Source organism: Ambystoma mexicanum, chromosome 9 (genome assembly GCF_040938575.1).
Source record: "Ambystoma mexicanum isolate Mex_15411 chromosome 9, UKY_AmexF1_1, whole genome shotgun sequence".
NCBI lineage: Eukaryota > Metazoa > Chordata > Amphibia > Caudata > Ambystomatidae > Ambystoma > Ambystoma mexicanum.
In genome coordinates, this window is record NC_090931.1 from 1,199,229,501 (window position 1) to 1,199,257,387 (window position 27,887).

Consider the following 27,887-nt stretch of genomic DNA (forward strand, 5'->3'; position numbering starts at 1 on the left):
TGGACATGCATGATGTACATGTTTGTGTGTCTGAGTAGTGTGTGCGCCATGGATGCATGACACATGTCTGTGATGATGTGTTGATTCACTGACACAGCTTAGTCATCCTTGTATCCACTGTGTCTGGGGGTATACGTGGCCAGATGCATGACCCTCCAGTGATGTGTATGCATGTGACCAGCATGTCCCATGATGCATGGGGTATCAGCCCACCATTGGATGAATCTACGGTGCCTTGGACATTGATGCCAATGTATGTGGCATCTGCTCTGCCTGTTCCTGCATGTGTGTTGCCTGCACTGACCCATGTGTTGTGGAGGGACATGATGGAAGTGATGTTTGACAGTGCCACTCATGTGCTATTGCTTTGTGTCTAGGGGACTATAGTTCAGTACCCTGATGCTTGTGTTCAATGTCTCACTTTACACAGTGGTGAGTGAAGAAGAGGGCGGAGACGGCGCTGTGGAGGAAAGCGGCAGGGATGCCTCCACCGGCCGGTGACGCAAGGCCTAGTCACCCTCCCAGGAAATTCCATCATCTGGGAGCAAGGGGACTGGTGCCGAGTCTGCCACTACGGCTGCAGCGCAAGGGGCGGATGAGCCCCCACAGGGTGCTTGCAATGGCGGAAGACGGTGCAGAGCCATCCAGGTTGCTGGTGTGTATAGAGGAGGAGGAGGCCACTACAGAGCCACACATGGGGTCTGGTGGGGGTGGTACCACTGGTGCAAGTGGTGCAGTCCAGGGGCAGGAGGCAGCACAAGTCACCACGGAGATGCCTGTGCATGTCTCTGTCCCTGACACTGTGACTGCATCACCATGCACCAGCAGGGATGCCCCGTCCCAGGCCCATCTGCAGGTAGGGGGGAGGTCCACGTCATCTGGCACTCCTCTACCTGCAGATGAGGGGACCCGTGACCAGATTGAGTCCCTCCTGATTGGTGTCGCGTTGCGCACACGTGACATTCATGATGATGTGCATGCTTCCTGGGGTCACCACGCACGTCATCAGGAAGAGCTGCGTGCCAACGTGGCCCAGTTGGGAGTGACCATGGTCAGGGGTTTCCTCCATGTGTCGGCCACTATCGCAGCACTCTCCTCCTCTGTGCACACTATACAGCAGTTGTTCTCCGTGCCGTCTTCCAGCCCAGATGCCACCAGGGCCCCCTGTGGATCTGCCCCAACCAAGGCAGCCAGCCTGGTGGAGAGCCCATCCCTGCCACAGTCGGGAGTCGGAGGTCCAGCAGGGGTGGCCACCCCACCAACTGGCCCCCAGCAGATGGAGGATGTGCCAGCATCATCGGGCAGGGCACGTGCACGACGGCGCCGGTGAATTCCATCAGCCTGGAGGCCGTCGTGGTGGCAGAGGCAGTTGCGTCAGCAGGCAGTAGCAGGCTCAGCGTGGGGGGCATCATGGCTCGGGGCCATCAACACCCCGGGGGCAGACATCAGCCCAGGGGCAGGAGGACCCTGGACTGGGAGTGTCTTCTGTGTGGCAGCGGTTGGGCCAGCGGATAGATGTGGAGAGGCGGCGGGGGGAGAGGGCACGGCTCACTATGGTCAGGGCGGAGAACTCCATGCACAGGGCATTGAGGCAAGCAGAGTGCCTCAAGGCAACTCGCAGGGAGTTGGAGGAGGCCATGACTGCATCCCTGCGAGACCTCGAGGCCAGGGAAGAGGCCTGCCTCCCGGACATCGATGTGGAGTTCGATGATGCCCTGGCCCGGAACATCAACAAGTGAGCCATGGGACTTGCCCGCCACCTTTGCACATGGTTCTTTAGTGTTAGGTTTCCTTTGTTTTTTCTTTTATTTTGGAGTTAATGGACTTTGCTCCACTTCATGTATATATTTTTTTTTCCATAGGACTTTTTTGTAGGTTTCATTTGTTTTTGGGATCAAGGACCCTTTGGACTTGGATTGTAAATAGTTACAGACTTGTACATACTTTCTTTTTCAAATTTCGCATGGATCAATGGTTTTCTTTATTTTGGATTATCTATTTCTTATTGACATTGGCGATGGAACATTTTTTTTACATGACATTGCTGTTTGTTTTTCATTGGATTTCCTTTTTTTTGGTTATATCTGTCATTGTTGATTGATTTTCAAGTTTGATTGTCGTTATGTTATTTCATTATGTTTTTAATACATTTATTCTAACTTCATGATTGGTGTTGTGTACTATCATTGGTTTTGAGCATGTCTCAATGAACATTGCCTCAGTCATGTGTTGCCACTGTGTGGCTCTGTTGTGCATTTATGCATGGCCAAGGTGGTTCTTTTAAGACTGTCATGGCATGGGCAATTTGGGAGTGGGTGCTGTGGATGGGTGCATGCTTGTACGGGGGCAAGAGGGATTTGGGTTGGCATTAGGGCCATGGGTCTGTTTTTTAGGACATGTTGTTTGGTGGGCCATGTGTCGGGGCCTGCTGGCAGGTGCCCATCAATGGGGGTGGGCAGGGGTGTGGTAGGACATGAGTCAGGGCCTGCTGGCAGGTGACCATCAATGGGGGTGGGTAGGGGGTGTGGGGGGACATGAGGCACGGCCTGCTGGCAGGTGCCCGTCAATGGGGGTGGGTGGGGGACATGTGTCAGTGCTCCCGAGGGCATGGTGCCATGTGGGCTGCCTCTGGGGCATGGTGTGGGCGATGGGCTGACTGTGAAACATGGTCTGGGGTGATGGGCTGCCTCCGGGACATGGGGAGGGGGGCACACCCAGGAGGGAACACACTGCTAAATCACGTGTGAAAGTCCACACACACCCCTGGAATACACGTAGGCCAGCAAAAACGCGTGTGAAAGTCCACGCGCACCCCCAGAATACACATACCCTGCCCGCGCTAGCGAAAATGTGTGTGAAAGTCCAAACGCACCCCCGGAATACATGTACCCCACCCGCGCTAGTGAAAACATGTGTGAAAGTCCACGCGCACTCTCTAGAATACATGTAGGCAGCCCATCCACCCTCCCCATAGCCCGCAGGCAGCCCATCACCCCTGGGCATGCCCCGCAGGCAGCCCATCACACCATGGCATGCCCCGCAGGCAGCCCATCACCCCTAGGCAAGGCCCGCAGGCAGCCCATCACCCCTGGGCATGGTCCGCAGGCAGGCCACAACACAGGGTGGACTTTCACACGTGTTTTCGCTAGTGTGGGCGGGATACGTGTATTCTGGGGGTGCATGTGAACTTTCACACACGATTTCACTAGCGCGGGTAGGGTACGTGTATTCCGGGGGTGCGCGTGGACTTTCAAACTTGTTTTTGCTGGTGCGAGCATGGTACGCATATTCCGAGGGGTGTGCAGGGAGTTTTCCATGCATTTTCGTGGTTGGGGTGATGTATGCTGTTCCACTGGCCTTTGCGCCATGTAGGGGATTTGTGAGATGTTTTTGGCGCATGGGGCTGGGTTGAGGGCGTAACTGGCGCTGCTGCAGGGTCGCTGCGCCACTCTGCGCAACAGCTGGTTATGGATGTTAGTATCCATGAATACGCTGTGCGCTAAAATGGGTTTTGGCGCACATGGCTGGTGCACACTGTCGCACATGCACTCTGTGCGCCAGCCGCGTGCGCCACTTGTGCGCTAAATTCTATGAATCACCCCGTTCCCCCTCTATGTTGATACACCCATTTTGAATGCAGTACATAAAGGTCCTTCAATTAAAAATTCATTGTGCACATAGCATTGTGTTTATTATAACATTGGCTCCAATGGAGGTAACAGTAACTGTACAAATTGAGTCCAAATCCTTCTGAAGTGTAAAATCGGGGTGTTTTCAAAGTTCAGGAACCAACACAGTTGAGAACGCTGTGGGGAGCCAAACTCTTCTTTTCTGCCACCTATACCATATTGAGTTACTTCACCCATTCCATGTTTCTGTGTTCCGAACCAGATCAAAAGTAGACAAAAATGAACTGCCAGTGTCGCTTAGATTGACCTGTTTATATATCTAGTACTGGCCCTTCACCACTCCTCCACTCCTATACACTTACATGATTTGGAATCTCACCAGGCTGTGATTGGTTTGTTTTACCCTCCACTATCCCTATCTCTTTTCCCCTCTCACCTCTCAGGGTGCTACAAAGCACTTCAACTGCGGTTGGTACCTCATAAAACACAAATTAGTAAAAAGTGTGTTGTTTTGCTTATTGGTCTCAACTCCATTATCTAACTCTTACTTGCCATCTGCCCATCTGCAAACAATGTTTATGCAATCATTAGGAACCTTTGTTAATCTAAAGTGTGCATTATTGAAGTTCTTTTTGATACTAAATAAAGGCACACTATCTCAAACTAAATTATATGTCCCTCTTACGATGCACAAACACATGGTTGATGTTATTTTGCAAGCAAACCCATTTTGTAGAAAGTGCAGCCTCATTTACAGTATGAAGTGCAGTTGTGCATGTTTGTACTTTTATTTTATAATATGATATTTCATTAATAACGTGGCTGAACATAAGTGGTTCTAGGCGCAACAAGACAAGGGAGGGAAGACAGAGGGAGGACAAGACAAACAATCTTACTAGGCCTTGTGTCAATCAGATCGGGCAAGTGCGAGAACGAGAAGTGCAAGGGGAAAGGGAGGGAGGACTTTCAAGGGAGAGGAGAGGGGAAAACAGGGCAGCAATGCTCTGAGTAGGTGCAGTCAGCATGGCTCTGTGTAGTGCAAAGAGAACAGAATAAGTGACTTTAGGGTTACGGTTACAGACCCTAAGGGTGTGCTAGACCTGGAGGCAGTGGAAGGTGACTGATCAAGAAAGAGCGTGGTACCCATTGAGACTGTTAGGGCTGGGAATTGTACTGCAGACAGGTAGGTCAGGTAGGTTAGCAGGGGAAGGAGAGAGAGAAAGCAGAGGAGAAGAGGAACGTTTTGTGCTGTAACACTTTTATTTTTTTTTATTTACTTGTCTATAATCAACAGAAAAGTTTGATTTTTACAAGAGATCACATCTCATATCTCAGATGTGAATAGATCATCAGAACTGTTAAATTGCAGAACAGATAAGATCAAAATGAAAGAAGAAGAAGAAGAGGAAGAAGACAGTGCATCATGAAGGGGAGAAGAGATGAGATGTCGGACTGCATCGTGGAGGTTTTGTTAAATGGAACCAAATGCGGACCCACTCTCTGATGCTCGCTTAAGAGCTGCCTCCAAAATGTTTACCGCCGCGGTTGCCCATTTAGTTTTTTCGCCTGCAACCAGTCTACACCACCATGTATCTTCTTCTCGGAGTGGCGCGTCATGCATTAATGGTAGCATAAAAGCTTCACGTAAATATGCTGTATTCGCACAATTTAAAAGTAAGTGTTTTACAGTTTCCTCCACTTTGGACTCTGGGCATAGTCTGCATGTTTTTATGGTGGATTTTGACCGGATGGCTTTAATTTCCTGAGTTAGCATGAGATTTAGCCTCAATTTCATGAAGTTCTTCTGTAGCCTTTTGTCAGGGAATTTTATTATGTAACACATTCACAAACTTACACAGCTAAAATAATATTTAAACCAGTGAATTGTGTGTATCAAAGAATGGCATGGGAATTTACTTTTAAATAGGATGTAGATTTGGAAAGTAAAATAGTATATGTCGTTGCACACAGCAGTGGACTTTTGAAAAACATTCATTGGATATCAAAACATGTTATTGTCTAAACATTACTATCTCCTGCCTGCTCTTAGCAAAATGTCATTTGAAGCCTTGCTTTTCACTATGGTACCATTATATAGTAGTCCTTTTTGGTTACAAATCTGTTCTTATATTTAGGGAATGCAAAGTGGGCAGTGGTACTCTTAGTGGCCACTCCCAATTTGGGGAGGTAGTGACTCAGTGCCACAGGATTCTTTTGATTCCCTCTGAAAGGAATATGTTCAGTTCCCATCCTTTAATGGGAAATCATTGGTGGGCAAGTCTGGTGGCAGCAACCATGATGAGTCCAGGTCCACGTGCATACACTTGTAATTGGCCCGAGCTGGATCTTGTGATGCGTCTGGTGGTTTTGCACAAGGCACACGTGTGCACCTGTCCCTGTCCTGGCTGCCGTCACCACGTGAACAGCCATCATGCTGCCACAGAGGCCACCAAGCAGACATAGAGGGCAGTGCACTGTAAACACGTTTTGTGTTCCACAATTATCCTTTTGGACTCCCAAATGTGGATGATGAAAAGGGCCGTGGTCCATCTCACGATGCGAGCAGGATGGCTAGCGCTACTTCCCCACAACCTCTCCGGCACCAGCATGTTCTGGCCAACATCTGGATGGATGAAAGTTGTCTGTGACTCTTGGTGGGTCACTCAGCTCACGCATTAATGAAAAATGCAGCTGGCTGCAATTTGTGTATGACCTGTAGAATACATTGATCATCCAGACTTCAATCTCACGTTGCAGCGCCATGTTTCTCCTGAGTTCACACCAGTCTGAGAGTCGCTTTAACATCAATTGCCCCAGGGCCCTCACTGGGGTTTAACTGTGGCTGTCAGAGAGTCCCTGTTGCCTTAGTCAGAAGATCAGACCCAGATCAGCACCGTCACTGGATCCTGGTGAAATGATTTGTTTCTGGGGGCTTCCTGGACTCCCAGTTTCTCACTGCATGCGACTAGGTGAGGCATGCCCACAGCATGCACCTGGTGTTGGTGGTGGTGGGTGGAACCCCCAATGCACATTCCCCTACCCAAGGGCAGCAGGCTTTGGCACATGTGGCTATCTGTGGTGGTTCATAGCTGCCAGCATGGGATGGGTGTGGGGCTCCAGCCTTGCTACCACATCCAGGACAGCATACACTTCATAACATAAGAGGTTCCATGCAGAGGGAACACCCCTAAAGGGCTGGGCTGAGTTTTTCTCACCCAGTATGGCCTCAGAACAGATGGGTAGGCGCTGAATGTGACCGTCTTGCTAAGTGGGGATGAGGTAAATGACCAGGATTCACTCAGTAACAGCACATGTGGATGGAAAGGCCCAGCACTGCATACACATTTAGCGATGTCTGCAAATAATGTGGTGTACTGATGACAGACTAGTATAGTGTTGGGTTGGTATGTCCAACAGCACAGTGTTTCACTACAAAGAACAGTTGAGGCAGCGAGAACCAAGTGGGACACAGATAGATCCCTTACACACTGTGCACAGTAATCCAGAGGAAGGTGACTGAGCTTTCTTGCATCAAATGTACCCTGGGGGATAGAGGGCAAGTTCTAACCATAAGCATCCTGTCTCATTCTGGACCTAAATTGAAATAGAATTTTGATAACGGATAGCCTTCTGGAATTGCAGAGGAGGCTGGCCATCGGTAGTGCAAAGCATTCTGATTTTCTTGGCCAAGGGACAGCAGGATCCACTGTCCAGGGGTCACAGCGGACCCATATGTGATCCAGGCGTACAAGGGTCAGGGCTGAGGAGGTGTAGCAGTGGTGCTCTGACCATGGTGCATTTGTGCTTTTCCCTCCAGGGGGGACAGTGACCCCAGAAGGATGCCCCAGGTCCACTGCTGGCCAGGCAAACAGTCAACCCACATTCAAGGCATGTGCTCTGTGGAGGGGTGGCATCCCCAGCCATCATGGATCTCAGGCCAGGGCATAAGATAGTACTTCCAATAAGCCTGATAGGCAGGCACAGCACCTGGCCACCTGATATACAAGAACACGCTTGGCATGGCCCCAGCAGTGAACACCCCAGTGGTTTTATGGTGCAGGGGTGGTGGCGAGGGTACCTTGGCAATGCATGCAGCTGCTAAATGCATTAGAGCTTTGCAGGGCCAGAGGCAAACCCCAGGCACGCAGAGGGCACTGCACAGTAAACCATGGTTATCAAGTTTCACAGTTCCATTCAAGATTAATTGACTAAGTCATTTTGTTATACTGAAAAGCATTTTTAGATGAGCGGGCAGGGAGGTTTGACAAGCCATGCACAGGCCTCTCCATATAGCATAGCTCACAGGTGTCCCAGCCAGTGCCCTGGCAATTCAGGGGTGCTAAACCAGCCAATGTGCACCTGCATCTGATGCAGTGTGCCAGCAATGTTACTCTCCAGAGTTCCAGCCCACTCTGGAGTGCAAAACTCAAAGACATCAAGGGCAGGTCATTGGATGGACAGGGATGCTATCCCACGCTTTGGAGCCACTGGGTTGACCATGGATGTCAACTTACCTTGTTCCATATAGGACACCTTGAGGCTGTCCAGTTGCTTTACTTTCACACACTGCATGTGTTATGCAAGCTGTGAAAGTGATTTAGCATAAAATGCTGTGGATGGGATACTTTTGTGCAGGTTGGTTCCATGGCTCTCAGGGGAGTACGGGGTGTGGTGACATTGGTGGAAGGGATGTGCTCACTGTGGTGTTCGATATACTTATGTGCATTGGCCTGAGGTGAGCAGGTCCAGCTGCATTGGTGCAGAGGGAGACATGGAGATGGGAGACTGGTAAGTCATTGATTGCAGTTGTTGCATGGCACTCAGGGGGAAGGGGGCACACAGTGGTGGTGTTGTCCGTCGGGATTGGCCTGACGTGAGCAGGTCTAACTGCATGGTTACGGAGGGAGACATGGAGATGGGAGGCTGATGAGTCATTGCTTGCAGTTGTTACATGGCACTCAGGGGGGACAGAGGACAGTGTCATTGGGTTCAGGGATGTGTTACCTGCTTCAACCTTGTGTTTTCGTTTCTTCTGTGGCATTCTGTTAGGGGATATGGCTGCTGCCATGAAAGGACACAGGGCTGTGGAATGTCTGCACATCACAGCTCTACAGTCTAGCCTAGTTCCAGCAACTACAGAGAAGTGCATTCTACATGACTGAAGACAGCTGTAGCAGACTCTCAAGGGAAAATAGTCAAGGTGAGATGGGCATCTTTCTTGAACTGAACTTGTACTTTCCTCAGTCTGTATGACTATTTCTCAGTGCTCGAAGTGAGCGGGAGCGGTCCGAGCGGTGCTCCTCTACTTCTTTTAATTACGTTTTACCGATCCTTTAATTTTATTTGAAAAATAAACTGTTCCGGATTGGTTTTGTTTTAAAATAAAAGTGTAGGAAGAAGTTGAAACTTGCACTTTCAGTGCACTGCAATGGACGTTCCCTTACACGCATGTGTTCTGGGGGTTGTATTGTGAATGGGAGGTGGCGTGGCCTTGGGGTTTGTGAGGAGTGGTGCAGGCCAGTAGGGAACATAGTTCCACTACTTCTTTTCGTACACTTCGACCACTGCTATTTCCATGTAGATGTGTTTTATGAGCTGGATTGTTGGCAGGGAATGGAGTAACCGCTCCACCTGTATATTGGGATGAAACACACCTAGGGTGGCCAGAGCAGTCCTCACAAGTGTTTGTTCCTGCTTACATGACATGCTGTGCCTTTTTACTTGTGTTCTACTGTGTGTTGTTGGTGGTGAGCGTATGAAAGTGATGGCAGATTTCCTTGATTGTGTTTTGTGCTTTTATGTGAGCGACAAGGATACTGCTGTTTACTGCATGTTCTGCCCCCTATTTTTTTCTTTGGACTGGCCCTTCCCACACTTTGAGCAGTGTGCAGCGTAAAGCACTCAGCACCACGCAAAGAAGTGAATGACCCACGTGAAGTGCAGACCCACGCAAAGTCGGATTCATGAATCAGCAACATGAGTCCTGCGTGCCGCAAAGTGCACTTTTTGGCTCAAACTCCTTCTGTGAATCGGGCCTTAATATTATCTGCCGCAGCAAAACTCTGTGTTGATTGACCCTAATATCATAAAGTTCCCCCTACTCTTGCCAATCATAATCGGTGGTCATGTTCTGGGTTTACATAATGTTCTAGTTCTTCACAATCATTGTGCAGGCTAACCGGGTGAGCGGCTTATGCAAGGCTAGCCATTGTCTTCTATTTTGCCCCCACCAATGAACTGTATCCTGACCTGTCTCTAATTCAGAACTCAAGAGGAATTTGATGGAATAGGTTTCAACTACATTTGACTCATGCTTCCCCAGAGAAATACCTAAGCAGAGGAAATCGCTTTCTTGAATCAAGCAACAGTTACGTATTCAAGTCTCTAAAAAGCATAGACCAAATGTCGTTGCGTTTTAAACAGGGCGAATGCATAAAGCACCCCTATACCTACGTGTTTATGTCAATTCCATATCATAGCAAAACCCACATTTCCTCTGGCTGGAGGCACACATCTATGAAAGATGGCGAAAGGCTTGCACTCACCGGATGTGTCTTGTTTGTATTCCTCCCCCACACTGAGGAGATTTCTCGTCGCTGGTAATTTTGCATGGAAGCCAGGGCTCGACTATCCATGAATACTGATGGCATTCACTATAACAAGGGACCGCCTCATACACCTGCCAAGGAAGTGATGGAAAACAATAAATACGTGAATGATGACACACTTGCAACAACACTGAAAAGGGCCTAGGACAAAACTATTGCAACATTTAGACACGATGATACCATTTAGGAAGTCACGTTATAAAGATCGGTGTCATTTAAACGGGCTAGAATTGTAAATGCGGTCCTGTTTTTCCATTTGTTGGGAGTGTTGCCTGTTTGCATACATCTGCAGTCTCACCCTGCGCTGCCACGTTGCTGCGAATTAGCAATGCAATGCAAATCTTGCTTAGATGCCGAAATAGAATTCTCCTGCTTTATATTGTTCAATCTCACTGCATAATCTTCCTTGCTTAGGCACTGCCTCATCCATACAATGTACTGTCCCCCAGAGCAAGAACACACTGTATTTGAAATGTGTAATGAACACTGCATTGAACGCTTAAGCAGCCGACGAACCCTACGCACGGCGAGGAAATGCCGGCGTTTGCATTTTCCATTGTTCCCATTAGTTTTCAGTCATTTAGTTCCCGTAGTCCTCCAAGGTGGACTAAGGTCCATTCAGAAGAACTCCGCCATGTTGTGCAATTGTCGTGAATTGTGTGTACAAAACAATTCGAGGCTACAAAAAGCAAAACTAGAGGCACAGCTTGTCACTGGCAGTGGCGCATTTGGAAACGTATTTGGGAAATATGCATGTTGTGTTACTTAAGCTGTCGCAGCCATTGTGTTTATGATGAATCTAGGAGGACAGGCTTTTTACCTTTCTACGCTGTGGATGTCATGACCTAAATCATTATTGATAATGGATGCAGCTTGCCTTGTTCGTTTATGCTCTGTTTGAAATCGAAACATAATGGTCCTCACTGTGCAGCATGAAAGACTGAGTACAGCACTGACAAATTGCTTAGATTAAGCCATTGCTTTAAATCACACGATGCAATTGTGCCTTGTTGACGTTGCTGAACAGTTCGCCAAGTTCCGTAATCACAGTACATCTAGTCTTTAGGTTTCATTGACTAGAGATTTTTCATAAAATATTTAATTTCTAGCTTCTTCGGAAAGGACAATAAATTGTCGTTGCTGGGGAGCCTTCCAGAGTTGGCAATACACTCACAACAGGCCCGCAGGAGATACAACATGTGTGCACACTACCTTGAACATATTATTAGTGCAGTATCACAATACTGTATTTTCTATGGATTCAATGCACATGAAATGATTTGTTAATATTACAGCAGTAGTATTTTCACAGCTCTATTTAAGTTATTAACTTTCAGAAGACTGGTTTAAAAAATCACAACATAAACACTAGCAGGCACCTGAGCTCAAAGTTTGTTTGTAAGGCTTGAGAAACGGAGTTCAAAGAGATCCTAGGAGGATGGGTTTTTGTGGGCGGAGCAGGGAGTGGATGGGAATGGCCGTAGGGAGTAACATGACCGTGGGCTGTCAATGTGTGCTTAAATAACAATCAATACCTACACAATGTGTACTCCTCTTCATGTACCATTTCTCACTCGGTGTGCTCTAATGCAATAGTTTCGGCGTATAGATGTTGCTAAACCAACAGCTACAAGCCAAAACTAAACAGTGACAGCCTTGTCACGTGTGGTTCTGGGAACCTCAGAAATAAAAGCAAATAGATTTTGCCTTTTATGTTTGTATATAGCATTTTGATTAATCAACTGGTTTACAGCCAAACCTAGGCATCACTTACTCCTAGAGTTTTGAGTGTGGGTGGATGATGTGAGAATGTCATTGACAGGTTTAGATAGCATAGTGTTATGACTGTGCTACCAAAAGGCAAACACAAATGTATTCATAGAAGCACTGAGGTGTGTAAACCTCGCTCAAGCCACGCTCAGTCTTCTTCAGCATGCACATACTGTTAATGATACTGCATCGAGTTTCAGACAAATATGTTTGGGGGGACTGCATTGACAGTGCAGAGATCCCCCAACTATTGCTGGACTTTGCCAGCCGAAAAGGGTGCATATTGTGGGAGGTTGTCCTTTGTGTCTTACTGCCATGCAAGGTTGGAGGAAATGTAATGTTTTCAAAGAAAATGGCTGCTTCTGAACGTTGGTATCTTGGCAAAGTGATAAATAATAATAATAATAATAATAATAATAATAATAATAATAATAATAATAATAACAACACATTATTTATTATTATTATTATTATCATTATTATTAGGCTCACTGTACAGGACACAATTCTCACAGTACATCCATAACATCCCAGGGGATCTGTAGGGAAAGATAATGCATTATTTTCATGGGGACAGTAAACTGGATGCTCTCGTACATGACATGACTTTCAGTGGAAGCAATAAGCTGAATGCAAAAATACAGACAGCAAATGGAAATGCAGACTGAGCACATTTAAAATGAGTCACTGCAGGGTGAATAGATCACATATCCAGCTTCACTGTATACACCTATTAACCCAATTAACGGACTAACAATTCACAGTAATTAATGATTTACCCTTAACAAAACGGTGCAAAATGAGTCAGATGAAATGGTAAAAAATAATTAGCTGTTTTACAGTGGAAGTTTAAACATGCAAGAAGCAATTTGCTGGCTGTAATTTAGTGCACAAAATATGTGCTGTGGTTCATTGCTATTGAAGAGTCCAATTGTTCAGAGGAAGTGTGTTGCAAAATTATATTTTTTTAAGCCATGCATCTAAAAAAATCAGCTTGGATGTTATAGATGTCAGAAGAAAAGGGCAGGAGGTAGTTTGATTGACAGAGCTAGTCCATACATCTAGGAGGATGAAGAGGTGGGGGGCAGTCTTCTTCTTTCCGTCCGGAGGAGAATGGGAGAGTGGCAGACAGAAAGCAGAACCAGGCACTTCAGGCCTTAGATGAAGCTGGGGCTGTGAGGTGACCTTCATGGGGAGAAAGCTGTGCGGTATCTGTGACACTCCCACTTGCAGATAATCCAATTCAGAGATGGGGCTTTCTGATAATAGCGCAGAGGCTTCACAATTGAATGTGAGTATCTGTGGAATTGAGGAGCATGTGGAGAGTGTGTTATCTTTTCAGTCAGTCAGTCAGTCAGAATTATACTGTTATTTTTTAAACAGAGATGTTATTTTTCTTTCTCGCATTTGTAATTGAGAACACTGTGGCATAATAGAAAATTAAAAAGTTGGCTTGTTGTTATGTTATTTACTTTTGTATTTTCTTTAAGACTGCACACTTTGTCTACTGCCTTTGGATTCAAGGTCTGGGTAAGAAATGAGAAAGGAATGTTTTATTATGAGCACATGCTGTTTATGTATACAGAAGTGTTAATTATTTTTTTCATGTGCATTGCATAACCTATTTTCAAAGAATAGTGTGTACAAAAAGAAAAACATCTTTAAAACCAAATCAGTGGGGTTGCATTTTCTGTGCGTATGTGAATTAATTGATAATGAGGGGAAGTCAAAGGGAAGCACCCAGTGTTTCAAAAGCGGTAAAAACATTTTTCAACGTATGTGTAAAGTTGGAGGTAAAGTTTGGGAATTAGCTAGCACAATAGAAAACATGTGATGCCTGTGTGGCTTGTGAATCAGTGCATATAATAAAAAGGGTGTATTAGGAACAATCTGTCAAAGACGGTAGAAGAGTTTCGTGGATTAGTGACTGGAATAACAGCTAGTGCTGTCTTTGTCCCTGGAAGTGTAATGTCCGCTATCTGGCGTTTACAGTCAACCCTAAAAAGAATACAAAAATAAGGGAGTGAGTCTTATCACATCATATAGGGCATTACTATAAATACACTGTGCTACCACATTACCACTATTTTACCACAATACTAAAATGCCACCCAAGATATTAATAGCCCTCTGACAAAAACCCCTAACAGCTCCACCCTGAGATTGTTTCCATTCCTGCTCAAGCAGATCAGCAGGTGTGGGGCAATCCCTGACAGCCCGTCAAAAGTCATCTTGATTCTTACCTCCAGCTGATGACATTTCATGCAGTTTTGGCAAGTCCTTTATGTCCTAAAACTACTGTGTCCTTAACCTCAGTGGGCAACCCTTAGATATTTAAATCTGGTGCCACCGGAGTAGGCATCTCAGTAGCCACTAGGCCATCACCAGCAGGAGCAGAGACTTCTCTGGGCTTAGGATCTTGACTGTGAAGTAATCAGATCTCTGGTCTTTTGCATCCACCAGCTTGAAGAACCATTGAGCACAAGGCCTCAAGTGTTGCTTCCCTTGCTGCATCTTTGGTCCTAAAACTTGCTACTGGAGAGATAATCCCTGGTTCAGGAAGGTCATTCCCTAATAGACGGTCTACTGGAATTACATATTTCACAGAATGAAAGTGCAGTGAGGTCTACCCTCTCCATCTAAACTCCATGATTGCCATTGGGCTTTGGGTAAGGCGATCAAATCTGCTCTTCTGGCTCCCACCATCAGCAGACAGCTGTGATATTCATAGATATGTCAAGTAGTGCACAAGCTGTGTTCTAATCAATGAAGCCACATTCCAAAAAGATCTGAATATTTGAGGGATAAGGGGCCTCCAAAAGGGACCCAGAAATGTTCCCACACAGAGTCACAAAGCCATTTTCAACCACACCCTAGCCTGTACACCATCCTCCTACATGGAACAAGCACTGACACTGGCCTGATTATGCAAGCTTGCTCTCCATTCCCAAGCATACGATTTACACATATAAAGCAATCTTTGGGTGCTGTGGGTGTGGTTGGCCCAGTGTTAGGGGAACCATCCACCCTCTTTTCTGCAAAAATCAAGCCTTTTGAGAGGAATTTACCATTGTGTTTTTAGAGAACCTTCTTTGCAAATGAGTGTGCACACTTTTGTCCTTTCCCCCATACACCCTTTGCCTTACTTGTAGCAAGTGCATTATAAGTTAGTTTAGATGTGTTCACATGAGCCTTTTTCTGGACTCAAGTACTCACTTGCCTGCCAGTGACGTTGGCAAGTACCCTATGGTGTGTGATATTCTTGTCCATTAGGTGCTGGTGTAACTCCATTTAACAAGGTATGAGCACATACCTTCATGCAACCAAATTATAGATCCCTTCAAACATGTGAAGTTTGCTACCTGTGACCCATCCACTCAAATATTTCAGAGACTGATGCTGAACTCCTTAAATGTTCCATTCCCATTCCGTGTGAGCTCTCTATAGCTGCTACGCTATTGTTCTGGGATTTTGTAGAATTTCCTGAGGACAGAGACTTTAATTTTCTCATAAATGGGGCTTTCCTGAGGTGCAAACTGAATCATCACATCAATGGTCTTTGAGCTCTTCAGCAGAAACTCTGAATATGTCTCTTTACCTCCTTCCAAGAGTCTTACAAACGTATGGCCTTATTTGGGTTCAATGTGATACGCTTCTGAGGGAAATATTCCAAGGTCTCTTGGTGCTTTCTTTATATATCTCTTTGTAGATTTCTTCAATGGCTGTACTGCAATGAGGATGGTGACTCATGAGGTACTCTGGTTTAACAGTGGTGTTTCTTGTCGCACTATGACGAGGGAGATGGCTCTCAATACATTCTGTTTTCAAGTAAGTCTTCTCTTGGCTTACTACACCAAGGGAGATGACTCCCAAAACCTTCTGCTTCTCTAGGGTTGTTTTGAGTGCCACTACTCTGAGTGAGATGCCTCCTGAGGTAGTCTTCTTCGATGTTGTTGTTTGTCTACCACTGCGTCGAGGGAGATGATTCCCAATGCACTCTTCTTCACAGGTGCTATTTTGACTACCACTAGGTTGAGGGAGATGCCTCCTGATGCATTCTTCTTCACTTGTGATATGTTGGCTACTACTACACCAAAGGAGATAACTCCTGATGCACTATTCTTCACTGGTGGTATGTCGGCTGCCACTGCACCAAGGGAGATGACTCCCGATGCACTCTGCAGGTTCCATTCCTTTTCACCCAGATCCCACTTGGCTTGCCCACAGTTTCTGTTACCTTCAGCTTCAAGGGAACACAGGTCTCATTCTTCCCAGGGTTGCAGGTCTTCTTCTACAGCCAATTTCTTATCCTATATGGCTCTGCAGTGAGGTAGAGCTGGCGATCTGGGCACAGTTCATGGGCCACACGGTCCGCCTATGACAGGTCATGTAACCACCCTTGCTTCCCTGGTGCTTCAATGGGTCAGCTCTGTGCTGGCTCTCTGAACACGTTGCTCATGACCAAACTTCTACAATGTCTCCTTCCCCAGGTTGGATTTCCAGGGCTGCTACAGCAGGCTCCTGGCTTCGATGACAAGAGACATCTAGTCCATTCTCTCTTTCTCTTTTATGTAGCAGACCCCGCCTTTACGTAGTGTCAGTCTTGTTGTGAACAATCTCTTTGGTGATCCGTATGCCTCCTGTGGGCCTCCTCGTCACAGTACTTGTACAGGTTTGTATGCTGCTATTCCATTGGGTTGTACCACCCTTCCTTGTCCCAGTATATCCTCCAATAGGTACAGTCATGGTTTCACAAAAAACACATAGTTCTACTATCAGTGGTGGGAACAAGGGATGGCAATGACGGAAGCAATTTATGTGATAGGGGTTGTGGGAGGCTTTTCCCCAGGTGGACGTCCTTGTCCCCAGGAGGGGAGTCCCTCTCTATGAGGTCCTCCCACATATTACCACCCATATGGTAATATGTGTTAGCAACCTCACCTTCCTTGCCTCATAGGAAAGAGCTCCCCTTGGGGAGAAGTGATGTCATACCATGATTTACACACAATGGCCGCTACAAGATTCTGAGCACCAATTGCAACTATTTACTTTTGCTTCTGCACTGTTTTTTTGTGTGATTCTACCATACTATAAAGGCATTAGCACCAAGGTGGACAGGGCTGTAACAGATGTTATCAGCCTTTACCCTCATTACCCTGTGCAACTTCACTTCATGTCCATAACTCTGGTGTCGGACAATATCATCTGTTATAGCTTTTTCCACCAGGGTTGCAATGCCTCAATGGAGCAACTTTTCTACTCTTTAGACTGTCAGAAATTGATGAATTCAGGCTCTAACTACCAACGCAAGCTTATGATGGATGCTTGTCTTTTGTTGTGCTCACTGTTTCCAGCTCTCTATCTAGCCAACCCGAAAGCGTGGAATGCAGTCTCTAACTGCATGCAAATACCTGCATTCCAGGCTTCCATTGGTGATGTGCACACGCTGGGCACTGGGCAACAGCACGTTGACAATCTGCCTCATGTTCTGACCCATGGGAGGGTTACTTCCCCCCCCCTCCCCCTGTACACGCTGTAACAAAGTTAGAGACCTTACCTCGGGCTCTATTGTGTGCTAGGTGACCTTCACCCTCAATAGAGGCTCTTGCCCTCACTTGAGCCGCAGTCGCTCACCACGCAACAGAGCCACCAGGTGCAGTCTGCAATGCTTCATTAAACAGGACAGGCGTTCAGGTATTGCAGTCTATTGTAATTGGAGCACTAACTGCACACGTTTGATTGTGTACAGTGGGTGTGTATTATAACTGTGCTCACAGCAGGGCGCCCACACTTGTGCACTCCCTCATTAGTCAGAATGAGCACGAATAAGTTATATCTGTACCTGGAGACCACAAAGGCTTCTCGAAAGTATAACTGTGTTTCTTCCTGCTCAGCACAGGTAAAAATAGATCATTCCAAAAGGCATGTTTGCCTACTTTACAATGAAGTATGTAGTGCCGAGATGCGGGTTTCTTGGAGTTAAGCATTGTTATTTCAAATCATGGTTCTGACCGAGCCCGGGGTACAGTAATAACTGGATAGGGGCACGGTAACACCAACGAGTCCTTAATAATCCAAGAAAAGAAAGACGAACACGTCACCCACCTGAGCCTTTGTAGATGTCCATGTGAGCAGTGTTTGACAAGCATGAAGGAAAAGAGAATGATGCATTCATTAGCTGAGCTGCCGCATAGAAACATCCTGAAATCACACATCCTCTCAGAATTAGCGGGAAAGACAATCTCCTGACTTAGTCTGGGGCAAACTGATCACTGAGTGCTTTAACACAATACAATTCCCGCAAATAGAGCATGCATGAAACCAAGCCCCTATTTGCAGAAACCCAAACATGTGAAGAAGCGCTTGAAAGGACTCTGGCATTTTAAAACAAACTGTAGCTCATATTTCAATCGCTATCTTTAAAGTTACAATCCCGTTTTAAAAAACGAAAATAAAAATTAAAAACACAAGAAATCGTACAGAAATATAAAAGAAAAAAAAACATGTGCATGTACACCAATCACAACACAAATGAAAGGCTGCTAGACATGGGCTTGTTTTTAATTGGATGTCACTGTCATTTCAGAGGCATACGATCCTGCTTTGCCGGCATAGTAATATGAGCACACAATGGCAAGCATGCTTCTAATGGGCCTTGCGATGAAGTATAGTGCGTTCCGAGTCCCCATGGGTTTCAGAAGGTAACCTGGAATGCAGCGTCTCTTAGCTACTGCCATTAAAACTACATCCACGATGAAAACATCCAGCGCAACTTTCCAATTCTCTGCACATAGCTGGCATTGGTATTCAGCTTTATTAAGGTTCTTTTTTACAAAGGAAGGCGCACCTGTACAATCATGCCAGGTTGCTCTTATTCTCATTAGTTCCATGTTTAATATCCACGAGCTTTAAGCACATTTTTTCATCTCAAGAAAAAAGAGTCTGTTTTACTGATTAACCACGAATAGGATGCATTTTATTACGGAATGGACTGCGGATAGTCTGTATTGCATTTCACATTTTGGGACTTGCAGACATAAATACAATGTACACACGTTCAATAGGAGTGTCCTATTTAAAAACATAACAATACATATAAGAGTAACTTCCATAATAAACAGACTCTTGCATGGCTAGCTCGAGGATTAAGAGTAAAGTGATAGGAACACTGATGACCTGGCCTAGGAAGACACGCAGGCTTCTCCTGGACTCTTGCAATAATGACTTACTCCAGCATTCTCTTGTGCACTCATTTTAATTCGTGTTGGTTGGTCTACCATCAGTCATTCCCATCAAGAACCAAGAACGTAACATGGCTCAGAGTGCATGCCCCTTTATTCTACATGTTGTCGTGGTCTTCCATCCGTTACATGGATGCTTCAAAACTAGTATAATGGAACTCCCAGTATTGACTTCCCCTGAAGAGGATATCACCACCTCATATATATATTATGGCATGTAACATGAATACCAAACCTTTCCTGGAAATGAAAGAAACAAAAGTAGAGAGTGTCTAGCACTTGTCATACGCTTAAGCACTAGCGCCCACACATTCTGAAGTCGCTGCACGCCAAATTAAATGATTCCTGTAGTCACTCAATTCTATATAGATAATCATAAATAGCACCCAGACTGGGAGAAGCAACCCATCAGGTTTCTCTGATCACGGGCTGAATCCTACGATCTCAACACGCGTTCTGAGCAGCTAGGTGGCTGCTTCCCCCACCCTGCCATCTTCCCCCCACCAACCCCATTTCCCGCCAGCTGCCCAGTCCCATCCCTGCCTCACTTACCTGATTCGTGTGGCCACCCTACCGCTGCAGTCGTTGCTGCCGCTCCATGTCCCTGCTGGCCACCATGGAAATTTAAGAGGGGCTCCGTATGGAGCCCCACCTTCCAAATCCATAATGGCCACCTTAGGCACATTTTTAGCTTGAATGAATAGGAGACCGAGAGGCGTCCTCTTCATGCACACAAAATACTTTGTTATTAGCACCTGGGTTTATAGATTTAAAACCTGGGGTACTAATGGCAATAAGCTGGTGTTATAACTTGGATTCAGGCCATTACCAGCTGGTAAAGCCCCCCAAACGGGTGCGTATTGCTTAAATATTTGTATATATATTATTATTTGTATTATGTTCTTGTCCAAAATAAGTAACATCTAGATGTGTCTTATACTTTCTCAGCTATATAATTATATAATTGGGAAAGTGTGTCTGTATGTTCGGGGTTTGGCTCCAGCCCCATAACAGTTAATGGGTTGAAAGTCTGACCTGCGGTCGTTATACCAGTTTGGGGTGTACTGGCGATTGTGAAATTTCATCAACCCCACCTATTCACCCTGCACAGTGTGGTGCCCGGACCTGTGCTATCAGTATAGGAGATTTTGTGAGATTGACGATTTTGCGATTGTTGGCTCCAGCCCCACAACAGTTGGTGGGCTTACATTTTGTGCTGAGGTCGGCATACCAGTCTGGGGTGTACTGACAATGGTAAAACCTGTCCAACCCCACCCATTTGCCCTCGACAGGGCAGGGTCTGGTCCTGTGCATAGGCGATTTCTGGAGACTGCCAATGGTTTGACTTTTCCAAAAATACAAAGTTAGTACATAATGTCTGCATACCAGTTTTGGGTGTATTGGTGAAATTTAACCAACCCCAGTAATTCGCCCTGCACAGGGGTGCCACGGGGGCCGGCCCTGTGTTATCAGCATGGGTGATTTTGGGAGATTGCCGATTTTGCTCTTTTTCAAAAATAGGAAGTTAAAACACAATAAAATATACACAAGGCTATTGCAGACCCCCACGTGCATATCAACTAGAGGCCCGTGCAACAACTGCATACTTATATTTGTGAAAATGTGTTTGTATCTTCGGGTTGGTTCTAGCCCCATAACAGTTGAAGGGCTGATATTTTAGCCCAAGATCAGCATACCAGTCTGGGGTGTAGTAGCGAAAGTCAAATTTGACCAATCCCACACTTTCGCACTGTGTCTGGCCCTGTATAATCAGTATAGACAATTTCAGGAGATTGTCAATTTTGCGATTTTTGGCTCCATCCCCACAACCATTGGTGGGCTGAAATTTAGTCCCCAGGTCAACATACCACTCTGGGGTGTACTGGGGATGGTGAAATCTGACCAAACCCTACCCATTCGCACTGCACAGGGCAGGGTTTGCACCTGTGCTATCAGTACAGGCGATTGTGGGAGATTGCCGATTTTGCATCTTGTCCAAAAATAGGAAGTTAGTACACAAGGTTGGCATACCAGTCTGGGCTGTACTGCGAAAGTGAAATTTGACCAACCCCAACCATTCACCCTATTTCGACTACAGGTGGTCCAGAATAATACTGTGAGTATTGTAATGGGGTGGGCAGGGCAAAACATGTTTCCTTAGCCAGAAGGGTTTTCCACTGGCTGCCAGTGAACAGTGGCGTCCTGTTCCGTGTGAATTGCATAACACGCCAATGCCTTTATGGCTTGGGCCCAGAAGAACTGGCCAAACATCTTCGTTGGTTGCCTGCTCTCAGGATATTGCTTTCGAACAACACTTCTCTTCTGGTGACGCATTGCTTTAAACGCTCCTGTGTGGCAAGGGGGTCATTTCCACATGCAGCCCTGAGTCTCTGGAATGAGCTTCCCCTCAATCTGTGAGCTTGCACATCCCTTCCTGCCTTCAAGAAGGGCTTGACGACAGCACTCTGTCCCCTATTAACTAGAAGTCTCCCAACCACTATCTCCTTTTTTCCTTCCTGTTATGTATGTATGTATGTATGTATGTTTTGTTTAGAGCCCTTATGTCCATGTGCTTTGTCTGTGCACTATATAAATACATTAAATAAATAAATAAAATAAACAGAACATGGGAGAAAGGATGTATTTTTGTATAATGGCAAAAACACTCAAATACATTATGACTTAATTCAGTAAGAGGGTAAATAAAGGGGTAGACCTGCACTCAAATCCCTGATCCTTCAGGTATAGTACATAGTTATCAAACAAAGAAGTGCACCAGTAAAACGGGATGACACTAGCTAAATTTAGTATATATCAAATGTTATTCAATAAACTCATCACAAGAAAAATCAATCTTGATATCATAAAATCCAGTAAAAAACAGTCAGTTCATACCATCAATCACAACCTCATTCACAACTCATTCAGACTTTCAAGTATAAAACACCAGAGTGTTTACTACACCAATAAACATTGTTAATATTGTTACACCAATTATTTACAGTCATCACATTAAACAGTGACCCAGTCCATAATATCAGGTGTCGTTGTATATCTGGTACCAAGTTTGACCAGATGTCTCTCACAAAAAAGCGTCAACACGTGTTTCGGTGTGAGACCTTCTTCAGGACGGGCATGGAGCGAATACTCCACCCTATTCTCAACGTATATGGGCCAGTAGTAAGTCTAAAAAACAATAAAAACCATAATGTCATCCCTATTTCTTAAAGTAGGTGACTGATAATGTCACAAATGTGCTGTAATTAAATAAACACATGAGCCCCTACTCACCCCCAAGTTCCAACTCTAGGGCTGGTGGAAATTAATCCTCCACTGGAATCAGTGTATATGTTGAACCTGTGGAACCAACAGAAACACCTCTCAGTATTCCGGAAAAAAAACAAATCCTCAGTGTGCATACCTATGACCATGAAAAATAGAACTAAAATTAAAACACTTACAAGCACCCATGGTGCAAAATGGAAATCTTCGGGAGGATGGGACCCCCAATGGATCCACCTAGGGCCCGCGTAATGCTTGCAGGATCTTCCTAATGTGTATCAATCACTTGATCAATCACGAAGCTACAAAGTAAACACATAATGACAACTCCTCAATGGAGGGAATCTCATCTCATATAGCAGTTTTTAAATATATGTAGCAAGCTGAAAAGTGGGGTACACAACCCACAACCTCTGAAACCATGTGTCCAATTGCATGCACATATAAAAATATGTAAAAATATGTAAAAATATACTGTAATGTATAGCGAGGATACATGCGGCAGTAAGAAATATCTCACTATGGCCACCACCTCACCAAGGGGACACCCGTTATGTGTACACTATACGTATGACAACAGAAATGCCAAAGGTCCCACCCACATGATGCCCGTAACACCATGCATCCAAACAATAACTATTACTAGTAGGGGAACAGGCCTCTGTACCCCCATGGTGTGCCGTTCGCCTTTTGAGACAAAGACAAGTGTATTTAGTACTGAAAAAACAGTGCCGCCAGATATGATGTGAAACGCTCCTCAGAGCGACAATGGCGCAACATACACCTTGCGTCTAATAAAAAATGTATTGGGTACACTACAAAACCTTGCACGCATCTCTACCTCCATGCCACGCTCTATCCAGTAGTATCGCTTACCATATTTGTAAACGTGATGTCCCCTCTGTGGGAAAATTAAGCGCCGGCACCTCAGTTGCTCGCTCGGCTCCACACCCACACACAGCAAATATCAGTGCATGCTAAATATAGTCAAAGGACTATGTTTTTAAAAGGTGTTCAGAACACCGAAATAGGACTACACTCCTAGGGCATAGAAACAAACAAAGGACAAGGAGTCTTTAGAAACATGGCGAGAAGTACACCCATACACGGCTCAGCCAATATCACATTAGCCGGAGGGTTGAACAAGGATTAATGCGCAACCATTCGGGAGGTCATGCTCAAATCTTGTGTATAGTTACTGTCGCATATGTCTAAGCTGTGAAAACACTGTGCAAATCTAATACTCCATGTGGACGCACGGAGATGGACACACGTGCCACAACTATCTGAAACATCATCAAATGAATATGTGGACCTGAAAAAATACATGAAGAGTCCACATATTAACACCCTAAATTAGGGAACCATACCTAGAGTGGAGGGTCCAAAGAAGTGGATGTATGAGGGATGGACAAAAACACCATCGCTTGTGGGATGCCACACACAAAGAGCCTAGGAGTGAAACATACTAATCTGTACTCCCCGATTTAAGGAACTGGGTCAATGGGCCAATATAACAATACAGACAAATATATCAGTTTTCTGTATACACAATAATGATTTTAAATACATAGATAAAACCGAAATCTCGACTGGTTATTGCTAACAAGGTCTTTTGCAAAATGGGTAGAACAGACCCCATCACCATACAGAACCATTTGTAAATATACATCGAAATACCAATAGATTGTATCTTCAAACTCAGGTTGACATATATCAAATACTGGCATGATTATAAGCGTGTTTACATATGATGCAGGTGGATAATGTCATGAAACTCATGTTAACATATAATCTGCATATAAATAGAAACAGATATATGATGTAAACCTATTAAATGGAAACAAAATGGGCCTAAGTTGTTTACAAAATATGGACATTTGATGATCAAAGTAATATGGTTCTTAACCCCATAGTATCCATACTGCTGTATCGATCTACATTCTGACCAATCATATCATGTTGCAAATCAGTTTTTCGTGACCAAGTTGTTCCATTCTACTGAAACATTCAGTCCCTTCCGGACTGTATTAAAGTATGAATCCATTTTTGCTCAATGCGATGTAGTGTTATGCCACTATCACCCCCTCTCATGTTGTTCTTAATGTGTTGGAGTACAAACCACCTCAAATCTGTGTCCTTGTGTTGCATTTTGACAAAATGTTCAACTGGCGGCTTTTCCGCCACTTTATTTCTTATACAGCTCCTGTGTTCTGACATGTGTTGTCTAACTTCTGTGGTCTTACCCACATATAGAAGTTGACAGGGACAGCTGATAATATAAATCACATTTTTAGTCAGGCAATTAATTATGGCAGTTAATCTTCCAGACTCTTTGGCCATAATGAAATTCTCGTTTGGTTTCAGTTAGAGGACACACGACACATTTGCTGCATTTTTAGTGTCCAACAATGGGCGGTAGACCCCATTGGTCATTAATAGTTGGCTCTCTTACTGGCTCTCTATAAGTATGGACCAATCTCTGTCTGAGATTTTGGTTGCGTTTAAACGCAAACATAGGTTTTTTCATTAGTGACCCGGGATGTTTGACCAAACTCCAGTGTTTGTTTATGATTCTTTTTACATCCACACTGACTGGATTGAATGTAGTTACACGTACCAGACGTTCATTCTTGTGTCTTTCTCGTGTGGTTAAACAGGTCTCATGATTAGTGTTTTCAGATCTTTTCATTTGGTCTTTTACTAACCTTCTTGGGTACCCCCTATTTTCCAATCTCTCCTTTAGCTGTTCTGCATGGAGCTTGAATTCATCCTTTTCGGAACAATTTCTCCTAATACGTAAGAACTGTCCATATGGTAAGTTCTGCCGTAGACTGGCGGGATGAAAGCTGTTAAAATGTAGTAGGGAGTTCTTCTCAGTTGGTTTTTTGAAAAGAGTAGTTGTTAGTTGATTCGCAGCCTTTTTGATCAAAAGATCGAGGAAGCTAACCTGATGGTAACTATATTCAATCGTGAATTTATTGTTCGCGTCACGTTGATTTAGCCATTCATGGAACTCAATAATGAGAGATACAGCTGACCCCTTCCAAATTAGAAAAATGCCATCGATATACCGATGCCATAATTTGAAATGTGATTTGAGTGTGGGATGGATCATAAACAGTTTTTGTTGGTCCAGAATAAACTTATCCTCATAGTAAGCCATGTATAGATTTGTGACATCGGCGGCAAAAGTAGCCCCCATACTGACCCCTTTCTCCTGTTTATAGAGTTGTTTTTTAAACAAAAAGACATTTTCGGTCATTGCTAGCCTGTTGCACTCTTGGACAAACTCAGTGGGGGGTAAATGTGGTCTGGTTCTCTTATTCAAAAAATTCCCTAACACATGCAGACATTCCATCTGTGGAATCGGCGTATATAGCGACTCGACATCCATGGTGACAAGGATATCTGCCTCTTTGATTTGGATTTCATTGATGATATTGATCATGTGGATCGAATCTTTCATGTATGACGGCATCTCCAGGACAAATGGTTTTAAAAATATCTCTGCATAGACAGACAGCGGTTCCAACAGCGAGTCAATAGCAGACACAATGGGTCTACCGAGGGCTTTGTGGAATTCTTATGAATTTTAGGGAGTATGTAAAAGGCCACCCTCTTGGATCCTGTTTTATTCAGAAAATGAACTTCTTCAATACTAATCCATTGTTCATTAACTGCATGATTGGTCAAACTCTTTATTTCATCTTGTAGTCATGCTCTGGGGTCCCTCTCAAGTTATATATTACGGTATATTTTACATATTTTTACATATTTTTATATGTGCATGCAATTGGACACATGGTTTCAGAGGTTGTGGGTGTGTTCCCCACTTTTCAGCTTGCTACATATATTTAAAAAGTGCTATATGAGGTGAGATACCCTCCATTGAGGAGTTGCCATTGTGTGTTTACTTTGTAGCTTCGTGATTGATCAAGTGATTGATACACATTAGGAAGATCCTGCAAGCATTACGCAGGCCCTAGGTGGATCCATTGGGGGTCCCATCCTCCCGAAGATTTCCATTTTGCACCATGGGTGCTTGTAAGTGTTTTAATTTTAAATCTATTTTTCATGGTCATAGGTATGCACACTGAGGATTTGTTTTTTTCCGGAATACTGAGAGGTGTTTCTGTTTGTTCCAAATGTTCAACATATACACTGATTCCAGTGGAGGATTCATTTCTGCTGTCCCATTCACCATCCCTAGAGTTGGAACTTGGGGGTGAGTAGGGGCTCATGTGTTTATATAATTACAGCACATTTATGACATTATCAGTCACCTACTTTAAGAAATAGGGATGACATTATGGTTTTTATTGTTTTTTAGACCTACTACTGGCCCATATACATTGAGAATAGGGTGGAGTATTCGCTCCATGCCCTACGTCCTGAAGAAGGTCTCCGAACGAAACAAGTGTCGACGCTTTTTTGTGAGAGACATCTGGTCAAACCTGGTACCAGATATACACCGACACCTGATATTATGGACTGGGTCACTGTTTAATGTGATAACTGTAAATAATTGGTGTAACAATATTAACAATGTTTAGTGGTGTAGTAAACACTGGTGTTTTATACTTGAAAGTCTGAATGAGTTGTGTATGAGGTAGTGATTGATTGTATGAACTGACTGTTTTTTACTGAATTTTATGATATCAAGATTGATTTTTCTTGTGATGAGTTTATTGAATAACATTTGATATATACTAAATTTAGCTAGTGTCATCCCGTTCTACTGGTCCACTTCTTTGTTTGATAACGACCTTCAGTAAGAGCCATCAGATGTCTTCCAGAAGTGGGATCACAAGAAAGATGTGGTGATGTACTTACGGGTGGTTCATGAGTTGAAGAGTAGTGTGGCAAACAATACAAACAATAACACTTAAACGTAATAAGATGCAACAGTTAGGACAATAAAATGAGGTTTCATAATGAAACATTAAAGCTTGATAATGATAATACAATCCACAATATTTCCCCACATGCTTCTAAAGGATACTGTTTTGAAAAACGTTCAATGTTTTATATTTGAGGTGAAGTGTGTGATCCAAAGCTGTTCACAACTAGCACATCTATTGTAGTGTAAACATATTAAAGAATGATATATGCACCAATATTGCTGGTTTGCTATGAATGATTATAAGATTCGTAATGTTGGGTCAGGTTATTAGTAATGCTATTTGCAATAAATCTCTGATGTCTTGCAGACATATATGTGTGCAGGGTTTTTTGTATATGTGATTTGTCTATGATCCCAAACACTCAGACATGGCACCTTCACTTCAAGTATTTATAAGGCATCCATCTTGTGTATGTCTTGCCTACTGATGAGTTGTCCAGTGATGCTGTAC

At 44.5% G+C, this 27,887-nt stretch overlaps 1 protein-coding gene across 1 annotated transcript in view; it reads right to left on the reverse strand.

Annotated features, from left to right (window-relative positions):
- The window catches only part of THSD7B (thrombospondin type 1 domain containing 7B), a 2,969,219-nt gene that overhangs the window by 571,913 nt on the left and 2,369,419 nt on the right, over positions 1 to 27,887 (reverse strand). Inside the window, exon 16 of the mRNA XM_069616536.1 lies at positions 10,175 to 10,308. Within this exon, the coding sequence (XP_069472637.1) occupies positions 10,175 to 10,308 (134 nt within the window). The remainder of the gene's footprint in view (positions 1 to 10,174; positions 10,309 to 27,887) is intronic.